This window comes from Nipponia nippon, unplaced genomic scaffold, assembly GCF_047370975.1.
Source record: "Nipponia nippon isolate SJK-2023a ecotype South Korea unplaced genomic scaffold, ASM4737097v1 scaffold_30, whole genome shotgun sequence".
Lineage (NCBI taxonomy): Eukaryota > Metazoa > Chordata > Aves > Pelecaniformes > Threskiornithidae > Nipponia > Nipponia nippon.
Genome location: NW_028262348.1, coordinates 73,546 through 89,765, shown reverse-complemented (window position 1 = coordinate 89,765; position 16,220 = coordinate 73,546). Strand labels below are relative to the sequence as shown.

Below are 16,220 nucleotides of genomic sequence, written 5' to 3'. Positions count from 1 at the left end.
TTATTCAATAGCTGCTCAGTTTTTGCATGAACTAGCTAGTCCTGTGTTGAGAGATATATTCTAGTGGGTAGTATTTTTCAACTGTCGGTAATGCCAGCACTGATTTGAGTGAAAGCAGGATCATTCCTTGCATATTGAGAAAAGATCAGTGCTTGTTAGAGACCTAATGTAAAAGTTATGGAAGTACTTTTCGGTTTCAAATTTTTATTGATGATATATTTGTTCTGAATAGCTAGTGATAACTGTATTTTTCTTAACCAATGTGACCTTTAAATGGAGTCAGATAGTGCCAGAATCTGAAGCAAGAGTTAATGGTTACATTAGGGTTGTTGAAGCAAATATTTGACTTTCTTGCACAATGTATGAAGATCATGAGTTTTGAGCAGTAGCTGATTTGCTTTTCTGTTTGACCTCTTTCCCTTGAATAATTCCTGTTACTTAGGTCTCAAAACCCCCATATTTCAGATGCTCCAGCTCATTTAATCATTGATAAACTAATTAAACCTAGGGTGTGAATATCTAATCTTTTGAATATGCTTTTCTTATAGCTTAATTTGCATATTTTTGCTAACATAAGACAAATTTATAATAGGAATATATTTAGATGGATACAATATTTGATAGCACAAATAATAATAAAAATATGCTCACTGGATTGTGAAGCATTTTTTTTTTTTTTAAAAGGTACGATCCAAAGGAAGGTATGGAAAGGTGAGGATGTTCATTGGCTTTAATAACTTGAATGTAAGCTGGAACTCTGTTCCTTGTACCGGGCAGGTAGTAATATGCTACAGAGCGCACATAAATTTCTCTTTTTCAAATGTGAAACAAGCTCTGTACAGCATTCATGTTCTTACCAGAATGATTCAGAAAGCTTACAGTCTTAGTTTAAGACTTGAAAGGTTTCATCCATTGAATCAGGTGTGGAGAGTGTATTTGAATTCTTAACAAATGTGATTGCTATAAATCATGAAAGGATTAGGTGGTACTGAGCTGGTGAAAAGAGCATTTTGCTAGCTGCTTTCACTAGAAAAGGTATTCTAAGTATCTTCATATAACTTACCTGGTTGGCCTAATTCTGATACTGCTTGTACTGATGAAGATCTGAGAACTCTATTGAAACAATACAAGTTAGGTTGGGGAAAAGTAGTGGATCCCTTAGTACTTCATTCCTCCAAGACATTTTTATCTCCTCTTATTTGGTACACTGGTCCATGAGGTTAATTGTGTGTATCAGTCTGCTGAATATTAAATGATGCAAGCAAAAGAAAGAATGTAGACACCTACTCTTTTCCAAGTTAGATTATGTAAAATACCCAGGAGAGACTTAGGTTTCTAAGACTGGCCAGGTATTCAGGATTTCCTTATTCCTATTTATTATAGTAGTGTCCTAGCACAAATTTAGAACTAAACTGCAAGAATCCAGATAGTCTAAATATTTTATTGATTACATTTTATACACTGAAGTAGAACACAAAGTGTAAGTTACTTTGATTTTTTTTTTAATACACTTGTATCGATACATGGCACTAACCATTTTAAATTGCAGTTAAATTATCTACTGCTATGAGTCCATTCATGTGAAACTACCTGTAGATAATATATTTTCTTTTGATACCAGTGGCTTTTGTATTGGCTAATATGACAATAAAATTTCCTTTATGATACTGGTATATTAACGTGTAATTATACATCCCATGTATAACAGCGTGTTGGAGGTCGTCTCTGCTTTTAAGACTTGGCTGGGTTGACAACTCTACCCATGAATAGAAGGCAACTGGTACGATGCTCATAGATGAGAAACAAAAAGGGCCGGTCGACAATAAAGCGAATCTGAGTAGAAAGAGGCATGAACCCGACATTGGTTGTTGCTCCAGCCTCTGTGCCTTCCTCATTCACAGTTATTGTGCCTTGATGATTGAACTGTTTAAACAAACAAAAAAAGGAAAACAAACAAAAAAGAAATTGAGGATCTCTTAAGTATACTCAAATGATGTGCTCGCAGCCTTCCCCCCCTCCATGTGCTGCACGTGGCCTCCTTGTGACACTCTTGCCGGTAACTCCTATGCGGCAGCAATCCTTTGGTTTTGTTTTGTGAATAAGCTTGTTCCCAACTGACCATGCCACTTTTAGTGCCTTTGACATCTGATTAAACATGTTCCTCGTTACATGAATAGACAAGGACATGCAGAGAAACCCACATCCCTCTTATGTCCTCCAGGAAAGATGAGAAAAAATATTATTTTGGCTTGCTGTGAATTATTATTACTGTGTTGCCATGTTTTCAGGTGATATAGTTTAATGAGAAAGGAAATGAAAAGAGGAGACGAGTAAATACCCTGTCAATGGTGACTTTCTCATCTGATATACCGGAGTAGTCGCCTTTTTCATTGAACAGTTCTTCTATTCCCATGGATCTCAGATAACCAATCAAGTTATAACTCTTCTCCAGCTTAAATTTAGGCAGAACCACTTCTCTTGTTCTAGTTAAAAAAAAAAAAAAAAAAAAATCATTGAGGAGATACATATTTGCATGACTCCTTTGCTTTACATATCTGTTGCAGTTTGGTTTTTTTGCTGTCTTGAGCAAACAGGACACAGTAATATACAGGACTGTTTACTGTACTTCTACTTTCAAAACTTGGGCATCGTTACTTTTAAGCTGTGTTTTAAAGAATTAATTTCCTTCCCAACACTGTTAGTTCGTCAATTTAATATTTCATTTACGATTGATTTATGTGTATATGATATATGGCTTTGAGCAGCTCAGTATATGGTTGGATATGCCTGTAATAAATGTTGAACTGTCAGGTTTTCTGGAGTACTAAACTGGAAATTTGTCGCTTATTGTATGCAATAGAAATAGCTTGGCTTCCTGAATAGCACATCAAATCAGCTCTTTTTATGTTTTTATCCAGTCTGAAGACAGATACCACCTAGTCTCATCTTGCACAAGAGAGGCCAGATAATTTTTCTCTCCCGTAATTGCGATGTCCACTGTTGATTACTGAATGCGTGCCTCTACAGCAACAGATATGTTGAAATGCATAGTGCTGAAATGAAATAGGCTGCTTTCCATATGATTGAGATTATTCTGCACAAATAACCTGTTGTTTTCAATTCCTGTTTTTCCTCCTCACTGTAAACTTTATCAGTTAGAATTTTTTCTTTAAATCTACAGCATTAAATACTTAATAGAAAGAATTTTGGAACTCCATTGGAATTTCCCACCTCAATCATCCTTGATTTCTTGATGATATTTACATTTTGAGAGATCACTGGTCCTGAATTTTTAATTCAATAAATCCATCTTTTTGGGGTTTTTATTTAGGTTTAATGTTTTTAATCAAAATATCGTGTTATCTTCTGTGCTCTTTATTTACCCTTATCAACCTCATCAAGAAAATACATTAAGACTTTAGCAAGGTGTACTTTTCAGCAGATACCTGTTTGTCATGCTCTTCTGCCATTTTTCCACCACTTGGGGTGTTATCTGCTTTTCTAGGGCTTTCATGCCAGAGAGTTTGTGTGGAAGTACAATCAGCATGCTGATGTTACCCACAAAGGGGAGCTGGATCACACTGCAATCTAGCTCGGGGTCTGCAGCCGCTAGGAAGTTCCCTTTAGTCTGCATCATAGGAACCTTTATTGTTTGCTTCTCATTCAGTCGGAAACTTCTCTTCGTTGTCATTTCCACTGGAAACTTATTCTCCCAAGTTCCTGTTAATACAATGCAGAAGACAGATAAACAAAAAACCCCTAAGGTCCTTGTTTAATAAAATATTCCCAGAATAACCATTTACATTAAGTTTTAATTCATGAGAATTGGGAATTACTGTAGGAGATTGTTGATTTCAATTAAGCCTGACTAAGAAGACAAGTTTTGAAGTGACTTTAAAATTCCTGACTTTCTTTCTAACTTAACATTTGTCTGATTTGAATGTTCTGAATTACAAAAGCAGGTAAACACAAACTGGAGATCTGAAAGGGCTTTGTATGTACGATTTTTTTTCTACAAGGAACCTAGAAATTACAAAGTTTAAACAGATGCAAAATATTTGACAGGGTTTGCACCTAGCAAAACAACTGACACAGCTGTGTTTTCTGAGAGATCTGATACTTGAAACCAGACTGTTCAAAGCATCAGAAACATCAAGCTAAGTAATGGCTGTTTTCATTTTGCATAGAAGATGATATGCTGAAGGCATTACCTTGACTTAGTCTATTCAAGCCAGTTAACTTTCTGTGTAAAGACATCCTGAAGAGTTCGGGTGTTGAATGCTTAATTCTATGAGCCAGTTTGGTGTGATTTCAGCACACCTACATGAGCCTGTCATCTGACAGGTTTGTGCCCAGAGAATACATTTCAACGTATTTTGCAGCCCAGAAAGCTTTGCCATCAGGGTTTGAATCTTCCTATGTGAGGATTCTTTGGGTACCCCAAATATTTATCAACTGTGTAAAAGAAGGTGCTTTTTTAAAGTGGTGTTCCTATTGATCTCTTTTCAGAACTGAGGCTCTGGAAAAAACGCTATTTTTTTCTTAACGGGCAGAAAAAGCTAGAATTTTGTAGTGGAAACAGGGTTACTGGTACTTCCTGATAAAACTCTGGATTTTCGGTCACTGTTGGCAAGCAAGTACATGGGAAGTGTGGCTGTGACTGTGTGGAGAGACTACAAATTTAACCTTAATCAGTAACCTTTTTTTAAAAGGTTGCAAGTGATTCTGAGATCCTTAATCTGACTTTGCAAAATTGACTGTGAAGTAACAAAAAAAGCCTTAAGTCCAACTTTCATTCTAATAGTTTCTTCATATGTTGGGCTGATGGGGAGCAGTTTGAGAAGTGATCAGAGTGTGGTTAATATTCTGAAGGGAACGGGATATAAAATGGATTGTGCTGTTCCCTAACAAATTGTCTCACTTCTCGGGAAAAGCCAACATCTGTCTGTTCTTCAGGGAGCAGAATTCACAGGCGTAGGACTCTAGCTAAGTAAAGACATGAAGCTGCTGTGGGTCGGGGGAGCTTCAGCAGCACTGTTGTCACCTGAGGAATGGAAGACATTTATCAGCTCTTCCTAGTAAAAGAGAGGAGCTGGGGAACTTTTTTCTTTAATTCAGTGTTTGTCTTGGGGTAAAATACTGTTCTCCAGCAGGAGGCATGTAGTCGTCTGGGATCAGCTGCAACCAGTTGGCACTTCACTAACTTTTGTGACTTCCTGTTTTGAATCTTCCCACCGAGATGTCTTTTGGATCCATCTGTGGTGGCAAGTGTTGTCTCCACTAATTGACTTCTGTCTTGCATTCGTGACTAGAATCTCACAGAAGCAATTTTGGATCTGTCAAAATTTGTCAGTTGTCAAAAGCTGCCATGATCTACCATGGCTAAAATAACCAGCTGCTACTTGATAGGAAGCTCATAAACGATTGTTCAGACCTCTGCGGAATGGAGGGTGCATCTCAGTTAGAGGTAGACTGGACACCTACGTAAGATAAAACTTGCTTCTTACCAACGTGAATAATTTCCAATAGTTTCTTGATGGTATTTAATATAAAAGGAGCTTGAGACTTCATGGTGTTTGGCAAGTATCCCACTACTCAGTATCACTTGTACTGAGCATCTCTGTGTACCAGAGAATACTCATAGTTTTTTTAGCTCTGAGGGCTTAACAGAGCTTGTCTGCAATGATACAGACAGTGTAAATACTGTAAATGGAAAGATGTGGACAAAACCTAGCACGTCTAGAAGGACTAGTGGGGAAAGTAGGAAACCCAGGAGCAGAACTTGCTTTTAAAAAGTTCGGTTCCACGCGGAATAGAATTAGCAGGAGACTGTCACTATAACACGAAAGCATGGGAGACAGCAATATAGAATTGATCTTTTTGATTTTGAGGGTTAGAAATTACAGCCTTCAGCAGACAGCGCCCAAGGCAATTTGGACTAAAAGGACTCCATGGAGAGAAGAAAAAGCCAAGAGTCTTTTTGGTCTTAAGAGATCCAGTACTAAAGCTATTTAATTTTTGGTGGTGGTTTTGTTATTTTGAGATAGTACAAGTATTTAATAACTTCAAAGTAAAACAAGAAGGTATTTTAAATTTGACGGAATTGTGAAAAAACAAGGCATCTGTTTCACTTTGCATAATCCTTTTCTTAGGATGGTCTGATGGACAGTAAAGCCATGTATTTAATATATGATATGATCATCAGAGATGTACTTAATGATACAAATAAGTCCCTTTGGGATGGTACTTCAGAACAGGGTATTATTTGGATCTTATGCTAATGACTGCTTCAGATCTTTTAAAGAGACAAGTAGCATTATTCAAGGAAGTAGTGCCTTGCAAGTGAGTGGGAAAAGGTACGTTTCATAAACTTACAGGAGTGGTGTTCCTAGAAGTTCCTATAATCAAATGCTGAGAAGGCAGGTGTAAGAGAGCCCTTGAGCGTGTTTCCTGGAAGCAGGGACATAATTGGAAAACTGAAACTCCTTTATAAGTTATGGAAAGGAGTATGTTGTACTTCCAAACACTGTTATCCTTTTGTGCTAATCTGTCTTTCCTTACCAGTGTTCTAAGTCACCTTCATCTGATTTTCATCTTAGTCAGTAACAGATCCCTTTTTTTCCCTTAGTTCCTCTTTCATTGGCACCTCCCACTTTTTGCTCCTTTAATACCACTTTAAAAGTTTGTTGAAAAAAAATTACTGAACTTTCAACCTGAGGCAGATAAGCAATGCTGAAAATCTCACCACAGACTCTTAGTTTAAATGTAAAGCAATTGAAAATAAGGATTTATAATAAGAATATATTGTACAGTCTTTACTTCAAGCATCTTTAAGTGTTCAGCCTATAGTGAAACATGTAGGAGCCCCTAGCAGCAGACAGTTCTTGCTTAATTAACTGAAATATTCCAAGTAGTGAATGTGTTTGGTTTTAGTTTTAGAAGAATACTGTTTTGGTGGTTCTCTTCAGTCCCCTGCATAGGCTTGTTGACAAGGATCATGCTCTGATCGTATAAAAAATACGTACTTTAAGCTGAAATTCTTTATAGTCATTCCTACGAATCCTGAATGCTTCAGAAATGTTAAGTGTTTTAACTGAAATCAACCTGTACCATTTCAGTGAAGCCAATAACTTGAAGCAGGACTGAATGTGACTAATAACTTGCACATGAAGTAATACCTCATCATCTGACTTCTACAAAGCTTATGCTTTCTGAGGCTGTTCTGCATTCATATGTTGTTTTTTAGTCTCACTTTCAGACTACAAGGTTTTGGATGTAGTAAGCATTTGGTGTGTTTGTACAGTGCCCACTAACTTCAGGGCATGACTGGAACATCAGTGTGCTATAGAAACATGCAAAAAACTGGCTAATAATAGAGATTCTTCTTAATGAGGGAGTCAATAAGCTTTTTTGAACTGTAGACTAGAGTTAAGTTCAGTCTGGGGTTTCTAATGAAGTATGCAGTGAATGGCAAACTGAGAAAATCCATTGCTAAGACTGAAATAACAGATTCTTACCTTTAAAGTAAAGACAGTTAAGAATCATCATCAGTGTTGTAGGGTTTACATTCACAAGAGCTTCCTTTATTAATCCTTTGGTCAGCTTCAAAATGCGTTCATTGGTTTTAGTTATGAAGTTAGGATCTGAAAAATCAGCTGGTTGGGCATCAGCAAAGTAATATGTTTTCATATTGTTTCTGAAATCATTCAAAATAGAAAAGTCCTTCTGAATATAAAGGTCATTGACAGACCTCAGCGTATAACCAAAATTACGCCTGAATAGCCGATGAGTGAGTTTGCGGAAGAGATTATGAACAGTCATGAGCTCGTATTTGGTGCTGGCATTAATGAAGTCTTGAAAGCCAAGAACAGATAACACTTCTTGATGAGTCTGACCCTTCAGACCCAGAGAAATCATAGCCATTGCAGTGGAAATGCCAACAGGAGCCATGAGAATATTGTCTGAAGAGTTGGCTTTGTCTGCCACACTGCGGTAGAGGTTGAAGCCAAAGTTTGCGTTGAGGATATTGAGGCGCTGGATTCTGGTTTTGCCTTGGAATAGTTCAAGAATATTTCCTTGCTGAATTTCAGAAACCATGTATGGGCCAGCATCAATAATGTCACTGTAGTCATCTTCACCCAGTATCTTGTCGAGATCTAGATAGTCCTCTTCCTCCTCCTCTTCAGGAATCAAGTCATTAGTGATAGTGTTTTCTCTGTGGAACTCGGGTGGTAAGTTTGGCATATCATAGGTCCCATTTTCATGTGGCTGTGCATCTTTAAGGCTTTCAAAATGCTCAGTGAAGTCTTTGACGCCACAAAATGTGGAGGTTATGATGAGAGCAAAGGCAAGCAAATGAAATAGGAACTTCATTCTGACAGGTCAAAACCTGGAAGACAACATAACACAGTTGAGAGAGCACAGGGTAATTGAATTTTAGTTATCTATTCCCTAATTTTAGGTCCACGCTGAATTCTGTCACAGCAGAAGGTCTATAGTTACCTTATTCAACAGCTTTTTTTTTTTTTTTTTTTTTTTTAGTGGAACAGAGCTTAATTAGATGGATAAATCTGTTCTGCTGGTAATCGGTTTTGCTTACATAATGCCTCCAGCCTGCCAAAGAATTGGTTGACCTCCTCCCATAGAAGTCGTTCTTACTGGCATATTTCAGCAGTACCAAACTCATTACCTAAAGTATGTGGGACTCTATTTATAAACCTGTAACACTTAAAATGTGTACCAACTGTGTTACTAGTGTATGCCAAAAATACGACGTGAAGATAAGTTTGAAGATTTGAACTTGGTAGGAGGAGAGATGAGGGATCCACTACAGGAGCATACCAGAAGGCTGAGATACACTGAAGAATTTGAAAAACAGACATCCTGTAGCTGCAACAAAAATGGGAGTTTTGTGCGAGTATTTTTGGAGGAGCAAGGCTGAAATTTGATGGAATAAAGGAGATCAAGGGATGTAGCAAAACCTCCAGCAACCTGGAGAAAGATGTGTATTTGCATTAAATACCGTTAGTGGGACTGCACTGTGGGAAGCGTTAGGCATAAACATATGTCCTGGCCTGTTCCTGGTCTTACTCAGGTGTGTTACTACATGTCTGTGCACACTTTTTGCAGCTGTGTATACTCATCTGCTGCTTCTGTAAAGGATTGGCTTGATTCTGCTTTTTAGTTATGTTTTGTTTCGGTTTACTTTTGTGTAGCACTGCACAACATGTGCTCTCCGTTTTCTTCATGATGTGAAGTCTCTGTAAGTTCCTGTACAGAACTTTCTCTGGTCTTAGTGTTATCCCAGTGCTGGATTTCTAACCTCACTTCTTTTGTGTGAGGATATATTTAAGTAGAACCTGCATTTTTCTGAAGGGGACCTTAATCTCTTCTTCATCTACTGAGTACTGGACTGTTGCATTTTTAAAATTTTTTTTAAAATCAAGAACTATCTTAGATATGTATTGTTTGAAGAGAATCCGTCAGGCTTACTCAGCTGTAAAACACTGTACTAAGAAGTGGGTCTGAGAGACTTTTCACCATAGTGATGGGTTACAATAATTACAATGATCTTAAAAAGATATGAAAAAGTGTAATTCCTTCCTGTGACAGTCAAAGAAAGACCACAATGTAAGTGTTCAATAGCTCTGTATCAACTGAGACTGTGAAATGGGTGTCTGAATGCCAGGGTCTTGGTTTTTGCTCAGACTTCTTTAGAAGGTTACTTGATGACTTTATATAAAGTCAATTTCTATTGATAGTACTTTTTTGAGTAAAATGGCAATATAATCTAGGGCAAAACACTGAATACAGTTAAAACAAAAATCTTACTAATATCTTGATTTAAATGTTTTTTTTAAATTAGCAAATAGTCCAAAGAACTGTTCTGTAGAAGTAAAATACATAGGTATATGTACCTGCACATCTATGAATAAAACCAGCGCTTGAAGGAAAATATTTTCAAACATGTTGTAGCAGGACTGAAGTAACTGAACTAACAGTTAAATTTTCAAAACTCTTCCCCCAAACTAATTAGCCTGAAATCCTAAAACCATTTAAGGTGATTATCCCATATAAAAAATGAATTGTTTTGCAACAATGAAGGATCCATAGAAAGTGCTTTTTAAATGGTTTTACACTGTGACTGAAGGACTTGAATCAGTCTTTTTTTTTTTATTGTTTCTTCATAAATTCATCACTTTTTTTCCCTGCCCCCAAAAGTCAGGCTGTTACAGCTGAGACACTCTGTCCAGTAACCATTGATAAATGTTTTCTGCTTTTGGTATAGAAGAATTTGCTTTCTCTAGTTCCCAACTTTGCATTCTCGTCTTTACCAAAGTTCGATTATTGGTTAGCTGCGCTTACACAGGCAAAACATTCCCCCACTCTGCAATGTATATGTCTTTGGTCAGATCTACTTAAAATAACAGAAGATGTAAATGAAGCTTACCTTTAAGCCACTGTACAGAAGGGATGTGTTGAATAGCTCAAGTGAGGGGAATGGCAGAGTTGAAATCTGAACTTTGACGCTAGTTTTTTGTGTATCTCCCAAAGTAAACATTCTCTAAACCAAACACTGCTAAACTTACTTCGTCAGCCAAAATCCCTCCCTTGCCTAGTGATCTCTGCTGAATTGTATGTTGTTTGTTGAACTACTTTTATGGCTTTGCAGGTACTTCTTCTCTTTTGAGGAAGATCTTTGAGCAAAAATTGGTGTGTATGTAAAGTTTCAAAGTCAAGCGCGCACATAAACTTGACTGTTAATGACTAGTAAAAGCCATGTCGCTGCTATTTTGTGCTGAAATGGGGGGGCATCTTACTGCAGATGTGGTTGAGGCCTCTGTGGTTGTGATGGTCAGGCTTCTTCAGTCAGTATTATATTGGTGCAAACATTTGTGTTGCACAAGCAACTCTTTACCACAGTGGTATTCACCAGCTTAAACTCAGATTAATTTTACTATAATACAGGGATTTCTTCATGTGTGGTTTTTTTTAAATGAACAATCTGCCTCATGATTTACAAGTATATCCAAAATTGGCTTTGTATAAGGTTTCACTGAAATACTGCTGGCTTTCATACCTCAAGGGAATTATTGTACAGTTAGAGAAAACTCCTTCAAGCTAGATTAGAACCTAACATTTTCTTAATAAAGTTTACAGTAATAATATACAGTCATACTGAATAAAGCTTGCAGTTTAATGGGCCATTTCTTTCACTTTTTAAACACTGCCTGTGCGTCTGTCGCTTTCAAGGATAACACACTATGAGCTTTGTTATATAAATTTATCTAACATTGCATATCATGTTGGCTGGGAGTATAAACTGTGCTCCTCTAGTGGTAGCAGCTGTTTGTGCAAAAAGTATCAGAGAATTTTAATAAACGTGTTGAAAATAATGCTCCTCTACTTGCTTGTTTAGATAGTAAGTAAATTCTCCAGAACTGATGTCATTGTGTGCGTGGGTGCAGACAATGTAAGATCCCCAACTGGTGCCTCAATGTATTTCCACAAAGCCAATAAACAATAGCAACCAGAAGTACGTTTGACTAATATTTATTTGGTTTTGAGTTCCTTTGCACTGAAACAAAGCTGCATGGCATTGTCTTCAATACAGCTTAAAGGACCGCGTGGTCTCTTCCTTGCTGCAGTTGATAGTGTACTAATGTTATGTATTCTGTTCAGAGGTTACTGTATCAGCATGGTATTATTCCTGTGTAAAACAAAGGAAATTGTTACTTCAGGCATCTCAAATGTTAGCATTTAAGATATTCTAACAAGATCTCATTTTCTTCAATATAACAATAGCAAAGTAATACTAGTTTTCATAGATGACAGAATATTACTTCCATAAATCGTAGTAAAGAAGGTACTTGAATTGATCCCCTGGCATGGAATTAAGTTATTGTAACTCCCATCATTTTCTGATGTTAATTTTTATTTCTTTGGTAGCTCACTAGACGCTTGCCACCCATCAAGGAGGCCAAGCCCAGGTTGCAAAAGCTGTTCCGTGACTTCTGGTTGTATTCAGTGCTGATGGGATTTGCTGTGGAAGGATCAGGTAGTGTAAATTCTAAGAGAGCAATATGGATGGTCACATATAAACTCTTGATGAATGTAAGTGTGCCTGCATGTAAACCATTCGCGGTAGGCTGAAGAAAATTTGTAGGCATAAAGACACTACAAAGCAAACAGCTTACATGACTGTTCTCTGGGAGGATTACTTTACATCTTTTCTCTGTTCTGCAATGAGATTCAGCACAGTACAATTAGTTCTTGTACTTAGGGTTTGGTTTTTTTCCGAAGCTAATACTGCAGTTAGCCTTAGTTAAGTACGAGTTTTGATAGCTAAGTTCCTGAAATGGAAGATCAGACACATGGAGTACAATAGTAATGAAGTAGAAACTTCTAATCCAGTGAGAAACTTCACTTGGAATTACCAAAACATATTTATTGTGTTTGGAACATGGATCACTTGTGTTGAGTGTTTGTGCTTAAGCGCATGAAAAATTGGCCCTAGGAAGTAGTACAAAGCTTGACAATGTTAGTTAACTTTCTGAATCTTAATACTGTTTTTCTCCCTCACCCCACCTTCCTCTTTGTGCTGTGCTTCAGGTCTCTGGCCAGAAGAATGGTATGAAGGTGTATGTGAAATTGCCACCAAGTCTCCATTACTCACATTTCCCAGCAAAGAACCACTTCGATCTGTTCTTCAGTACAATTCTGCCATGAAGAATGATACAGTGACTTCTGTAAGAATTAACTTCTTCTGTTATCTCCTTCCATAATGCCTATCAGAGTTAAATGATACACTAACCATGATATATTGAAATAGCACAGTACCCATTCAACCTGCCTCCTATTAGTGAAAAACAGCTTTTTTACACTACTCTTATGACAGCGGCGTACTTAAACGACTTGGGTTTAGTTTTATTGAGTGTTAATGCAAGTGTTTAGGGTGGTAGCAACACTATTTTGATTAGGTGTAGAAACCAAGTCTTTGTGGAGATGGAAGCCTTTGAATAATTTTTCATCCATTTTGTATCAGACAAACAAAAATTGCACTGTTTAAAAAAAGCAAACAAACAAACTTTGGAAGGAAACAACACATTCAGTCTTTCAAAGAAATGTTAAGTGAGCTTTTTCCCTTTTTATGCTCTGGCTTGGTACTGGTATACTTCTTTCTCCCTAGTGTTTGCAGGATAGATTTTACCTGAGGACTATTTGTGGTAGCAGTGTAAAGTGGATTGAAGAGTTGCAGCTTATGAAATGTCTTTGGCTCCCAAATAATACAGAAATCTGCGTTGTGCCTAGATACTTAGTTCTGTGACATCAAAGAATGGCACAACAGACCCCTGAAGTTTCAGAAGCTGGACGAGGTTGATGTTGATCAAAACTACACGCATTTAGTGTAGGAATTGTATTTCTTCTCTGCATGGAGACTAGCAGTTATTTCAGCAGGGAGCTTGACTTCAGTATTTAATTCTGTTTAATTCTGTATTTGAAGAATCGTGACTTGCTGAGTCAGAGCAGGTTGGTCGTAGTCTGCAGACAGAGGCATCCTAGCATATTGTTTGTGAAGGTTAAGAAGGAAAAAGAGTAATAGCTGAAAGCAAATGTCTTCAGAACACAAACTAATATAGTAACTCCCGCTTCAGATAACCTCATGTATTCATCTCTAGGCTGAATTAAATGAATTGCGGAGTACCATAATAAATCTCTTGGATCCTCCTCCAGAAGTGTCAGCGTTGATCAATAAGTTGGACTTTGCCATGTCTACCTATCTCCTTTCTGTTTACCGCCTAGAGTATATGAGGTATATATATTTTTTTTTTTCACTGATGAACTAAAAAAAAAATAAATTAAAAACTGCATATGTTCAAGCCAGACTTGCCAGACACTAAGATAAATGAGAATTATTAGCTCTATTGAAGATTCCGAGACTGGGAATTCATCTGTGCAAAAATGCCTTTCGAGTAGATAAAAAGGATGGAATAATATAGTATGGCCCAAAAAATGGGATCTTCTCTGTATAGGAACTAAGAGAAGATGGACAAAAAGGTTCTTCAAAGGCATGTCTTGCAAGCGTAATGTATCCTCTGCACAGAGTCTTGTGCTTGCACCTCCGAAGGACAGTGTAGACACTTGCCTAATTTACGAGATTAGCGTAATGTAGGTGCTGAGAAATTTTTTTTTGTAGTGTACTTTTTTTTCCCTCCTCAGTACTGTGTGTTAGGTTGTACTAATCAAACATACTGAACTCAGACTTTTTTTTTTTTAAGTGTATTTATTACTGCAATTCAAAGAAGTGTGTAGCTGAAAGCGGAGGTGGAGGTCTAGCAGTGAGGAAAGTAGGAAGAAACTTCTCCATCACGTTTTGACTTTGACAATAACTGACAACAGGGATGACTGTTTCCAGAAACGTTGTGGCTGTATTTTAGAAACAATTTTTTAATAAGTGGTATTTCCATCATATGCAAATTCAACAGATGCAAAGCCTATAGAAATGCCAAAGATTGTACCATGTTTATATGTTTGTGATTATTGTGTAAGTGCATCATCATCGGGTTTCGCACTCCTGAGGTGTGAAAGTTATTGTCGCAGTAACAAACCAGCATTTTATGATCTGAGCCCTGTTAGTTGAATGTAGAAACAAATAGCAATATCACACTTATTAGAGACTTAAAATTATCATGAAATGAACAATGACTGTATGTGTGGTGTGTACTGTGGAATTAAAGTACATAGATTTGTGTTGAAGATGTTTAAAAGAAAACAACCCACAAAACTCTTCTTTTCCTAGGGTGTTGCGTTCAACTGACCAAGATCGCTTCCAAGTTATGTTTTGCTATTTTGAGGATAAAGCAATTCAAAAAGACAAATCTGGTAAGATTACCTGTCTGGGTTACCTTGCAACTTGAGATGCTAGGAAGTTACCTCCAGGCATGCAAAACTAAGACAAATCAGGCAACTACGTAACGAAATTAATCATGTTCAGTAGATTGCTGTTGCTTTATTCTTGCCAAGAATGGTGGGTTTGTTTTGAAACAGCTTAGTTGCGTGTTGGCTGAGTAAACGTAAACACTTTTTTACCTGTTAAACATGGTTTATAAAGCAAATGTAATTCTGATAATCAAACCTGTCACTTCTCTCGATTCCTTAGGCATGATGCAGTGTGTGATAGCTGTTGCTGATAAGGTGTTTGAAGCTTTCCTGACAATGATGGCTGATAAAGTAGGTTACATGGAAACTAAAATTTTAAATTTGTATAAATGTTCACATTTCAGTTTATGAAAGTGTGCTTGTTGTTTTCCTTAAGAGCTTCATACTTCTCTTTGGCATGCTTTTTAGCCTAAAACTAAGGAGAACGAAGAAGAGCTGGAGAGACATGCTCAGTTCTTGCTGGTGAATTTTAACCACATTCACAAGAGGATCAGGAGAGTTGCAGACAAATACTTATCTGGTCTGGTAGACAAGTGAGTATAGATTTAATTTTCCTGTTCTCTTTCCACATTGACTGCTTAGTGATTACTTATGCAATTGATGGCAACGGTCAAGTGGATTTCTTGGCTGATACTTCTGCTGAAACATCTTCTTGAAAACTAACATTCAATAGTATTTTTAACCTGGAGTCTGAAACCCCTGCTTAAAGTGTCTGTGTCTGCTTAGTATTCCCATGGATGGAGCAAAGCAAAGTGCCCAAGAAATAAATGCAATCTCAACGCCTATGAAATAGCTCTGCTTAGCTTGCTCTTAGAGAGCTTTTGACTCTGTATTGAGCTAGGCTGTTGTGAGCCATGGCAAGCTTTGTGGCTTCTGTTGAGTATGAGCTTACCTAGTGATGTATATAGCTGCTCAAAGAGCAGCTATCTATAGCTATATGTAGCTGCTATATATATATATCTCTCTATATCTATTTGAGCAGCTCCATTTCTTGATAAAATAATTTCCTTCCTCAGCTCTCCATGGTTATTGTGTTTCTGAATCCTGTCTTGTTCTAGATTTCCTCACTTGCTGTGGAGTGGAACTGTGCTGAAGACTATGCTAGATATTCTGCAGACACTGTCACTGTCCCTTAGTGCAGTAAGTTCCTTTTTTAGTACTGCTATTAGGGAAATCAAATGTATGTTTCCATTTTTCTTTTCCTTTTGTAGAACTTTTTTGCTTTGTTTTGTATTTATTTGATACTTATTTGAGTTCTTAATTTGTTTTTGCTTTAATCA

The 16,220-nt window shown here is 37.2% G+C and overlaps 2 protein-coding genes across 14 annotated transcripts in view; one reads left to right on the top strand and one right to left on the bottom strand.

Moving 5' to 3' along the window:
- Positions 1–16,220, top strand: part of PI4KA (phosphatidylinositol 4-kinase alpha) — a 65,185-nt gene that overhangs the window by 23,087 nt on the left and 25,878 nt on the right. For all 13 annotated transcript variants that reach the window (XR_015707141.1, XR_015707142.1, XR_015707143.1 and 10 more), the window contains 7 exons: positions 11,950–12,058; positions 12,613–12,749; positions 13,680–13,813; positions 14,801–14,883; positions 15,161–15,231; positions 15,349–15,473; positions 15,999–16,080. Coding sequence is in view for 9 of the 13 variants with exons in the window: in XM_087768314.1 (XP_087624440.1) it covers positions 11,950–12,058; positions 12,613–12,749; positions 13,680–13,813; positions 14,801–14,883; positions 15,161–15,231; positions 15,349–15,473; positions 15,999–16,080 (741 nt within the window). In the remaining 4 variants the exon portion in view is untranslated. The remainder of the gene's footprint in view (positions 1–11,949; positions 12,059–12,612; positions 12,750–13,679; positions 13,814–14,800; positions 14,884–15,160; positions 15,232–15,348; positions 15,474–15,998; positions 16,081–16,220) is intronic.
- SERPIND1 (serpin family D member 1) lies at positions 1,422–11,394 on the bottom strand. Its single transcript, XM_009461725.2, has 5 exons — positions 10,451–11,394; positions 7,518–8,389; positions 3,447–3,720; positions 2,339–2,483; positions 1,422–1,923 (listed from the first exon to the last, which is right to left on the bottom strand). Exons 2-5 carry the CDS (start codon positions 8,371–8,373, stop codon positions 1,732–1,734), a joined length of 1,467 nt encoding a protein of 488 aa, XP_009460000.1. The 5' UTR covers positions 8,374–8,389; positions 10,451–11,394; the 3' UTR covers positions 1,422–1,731.

Excerpts from the sequence above, each read along its gene's own strand:
- SERPIND1 (XM_009461725.2), bottom strand. The coding sequence starts at position 8,373 with ATGAAGTTCCTATTTCATTTGCTTGCCTTTGCTCTCATCATAACCTCC. Across the intron at positions 3,721-7,517 it reads TAACTGTCTTTACTTTAAAG|GAACTTGGGAGAATAAGTTT; the intron begins GTAAGAATCTGT and ends TTGTATTAACAG. Across the intron at positions 1,924-2,338 it reads AGAAAGTCACCATTGACAGG|TTCAATCATCAAGGCACAAT; the intron begins GTATTTACTCGT and ends TTGTTTAAACAG.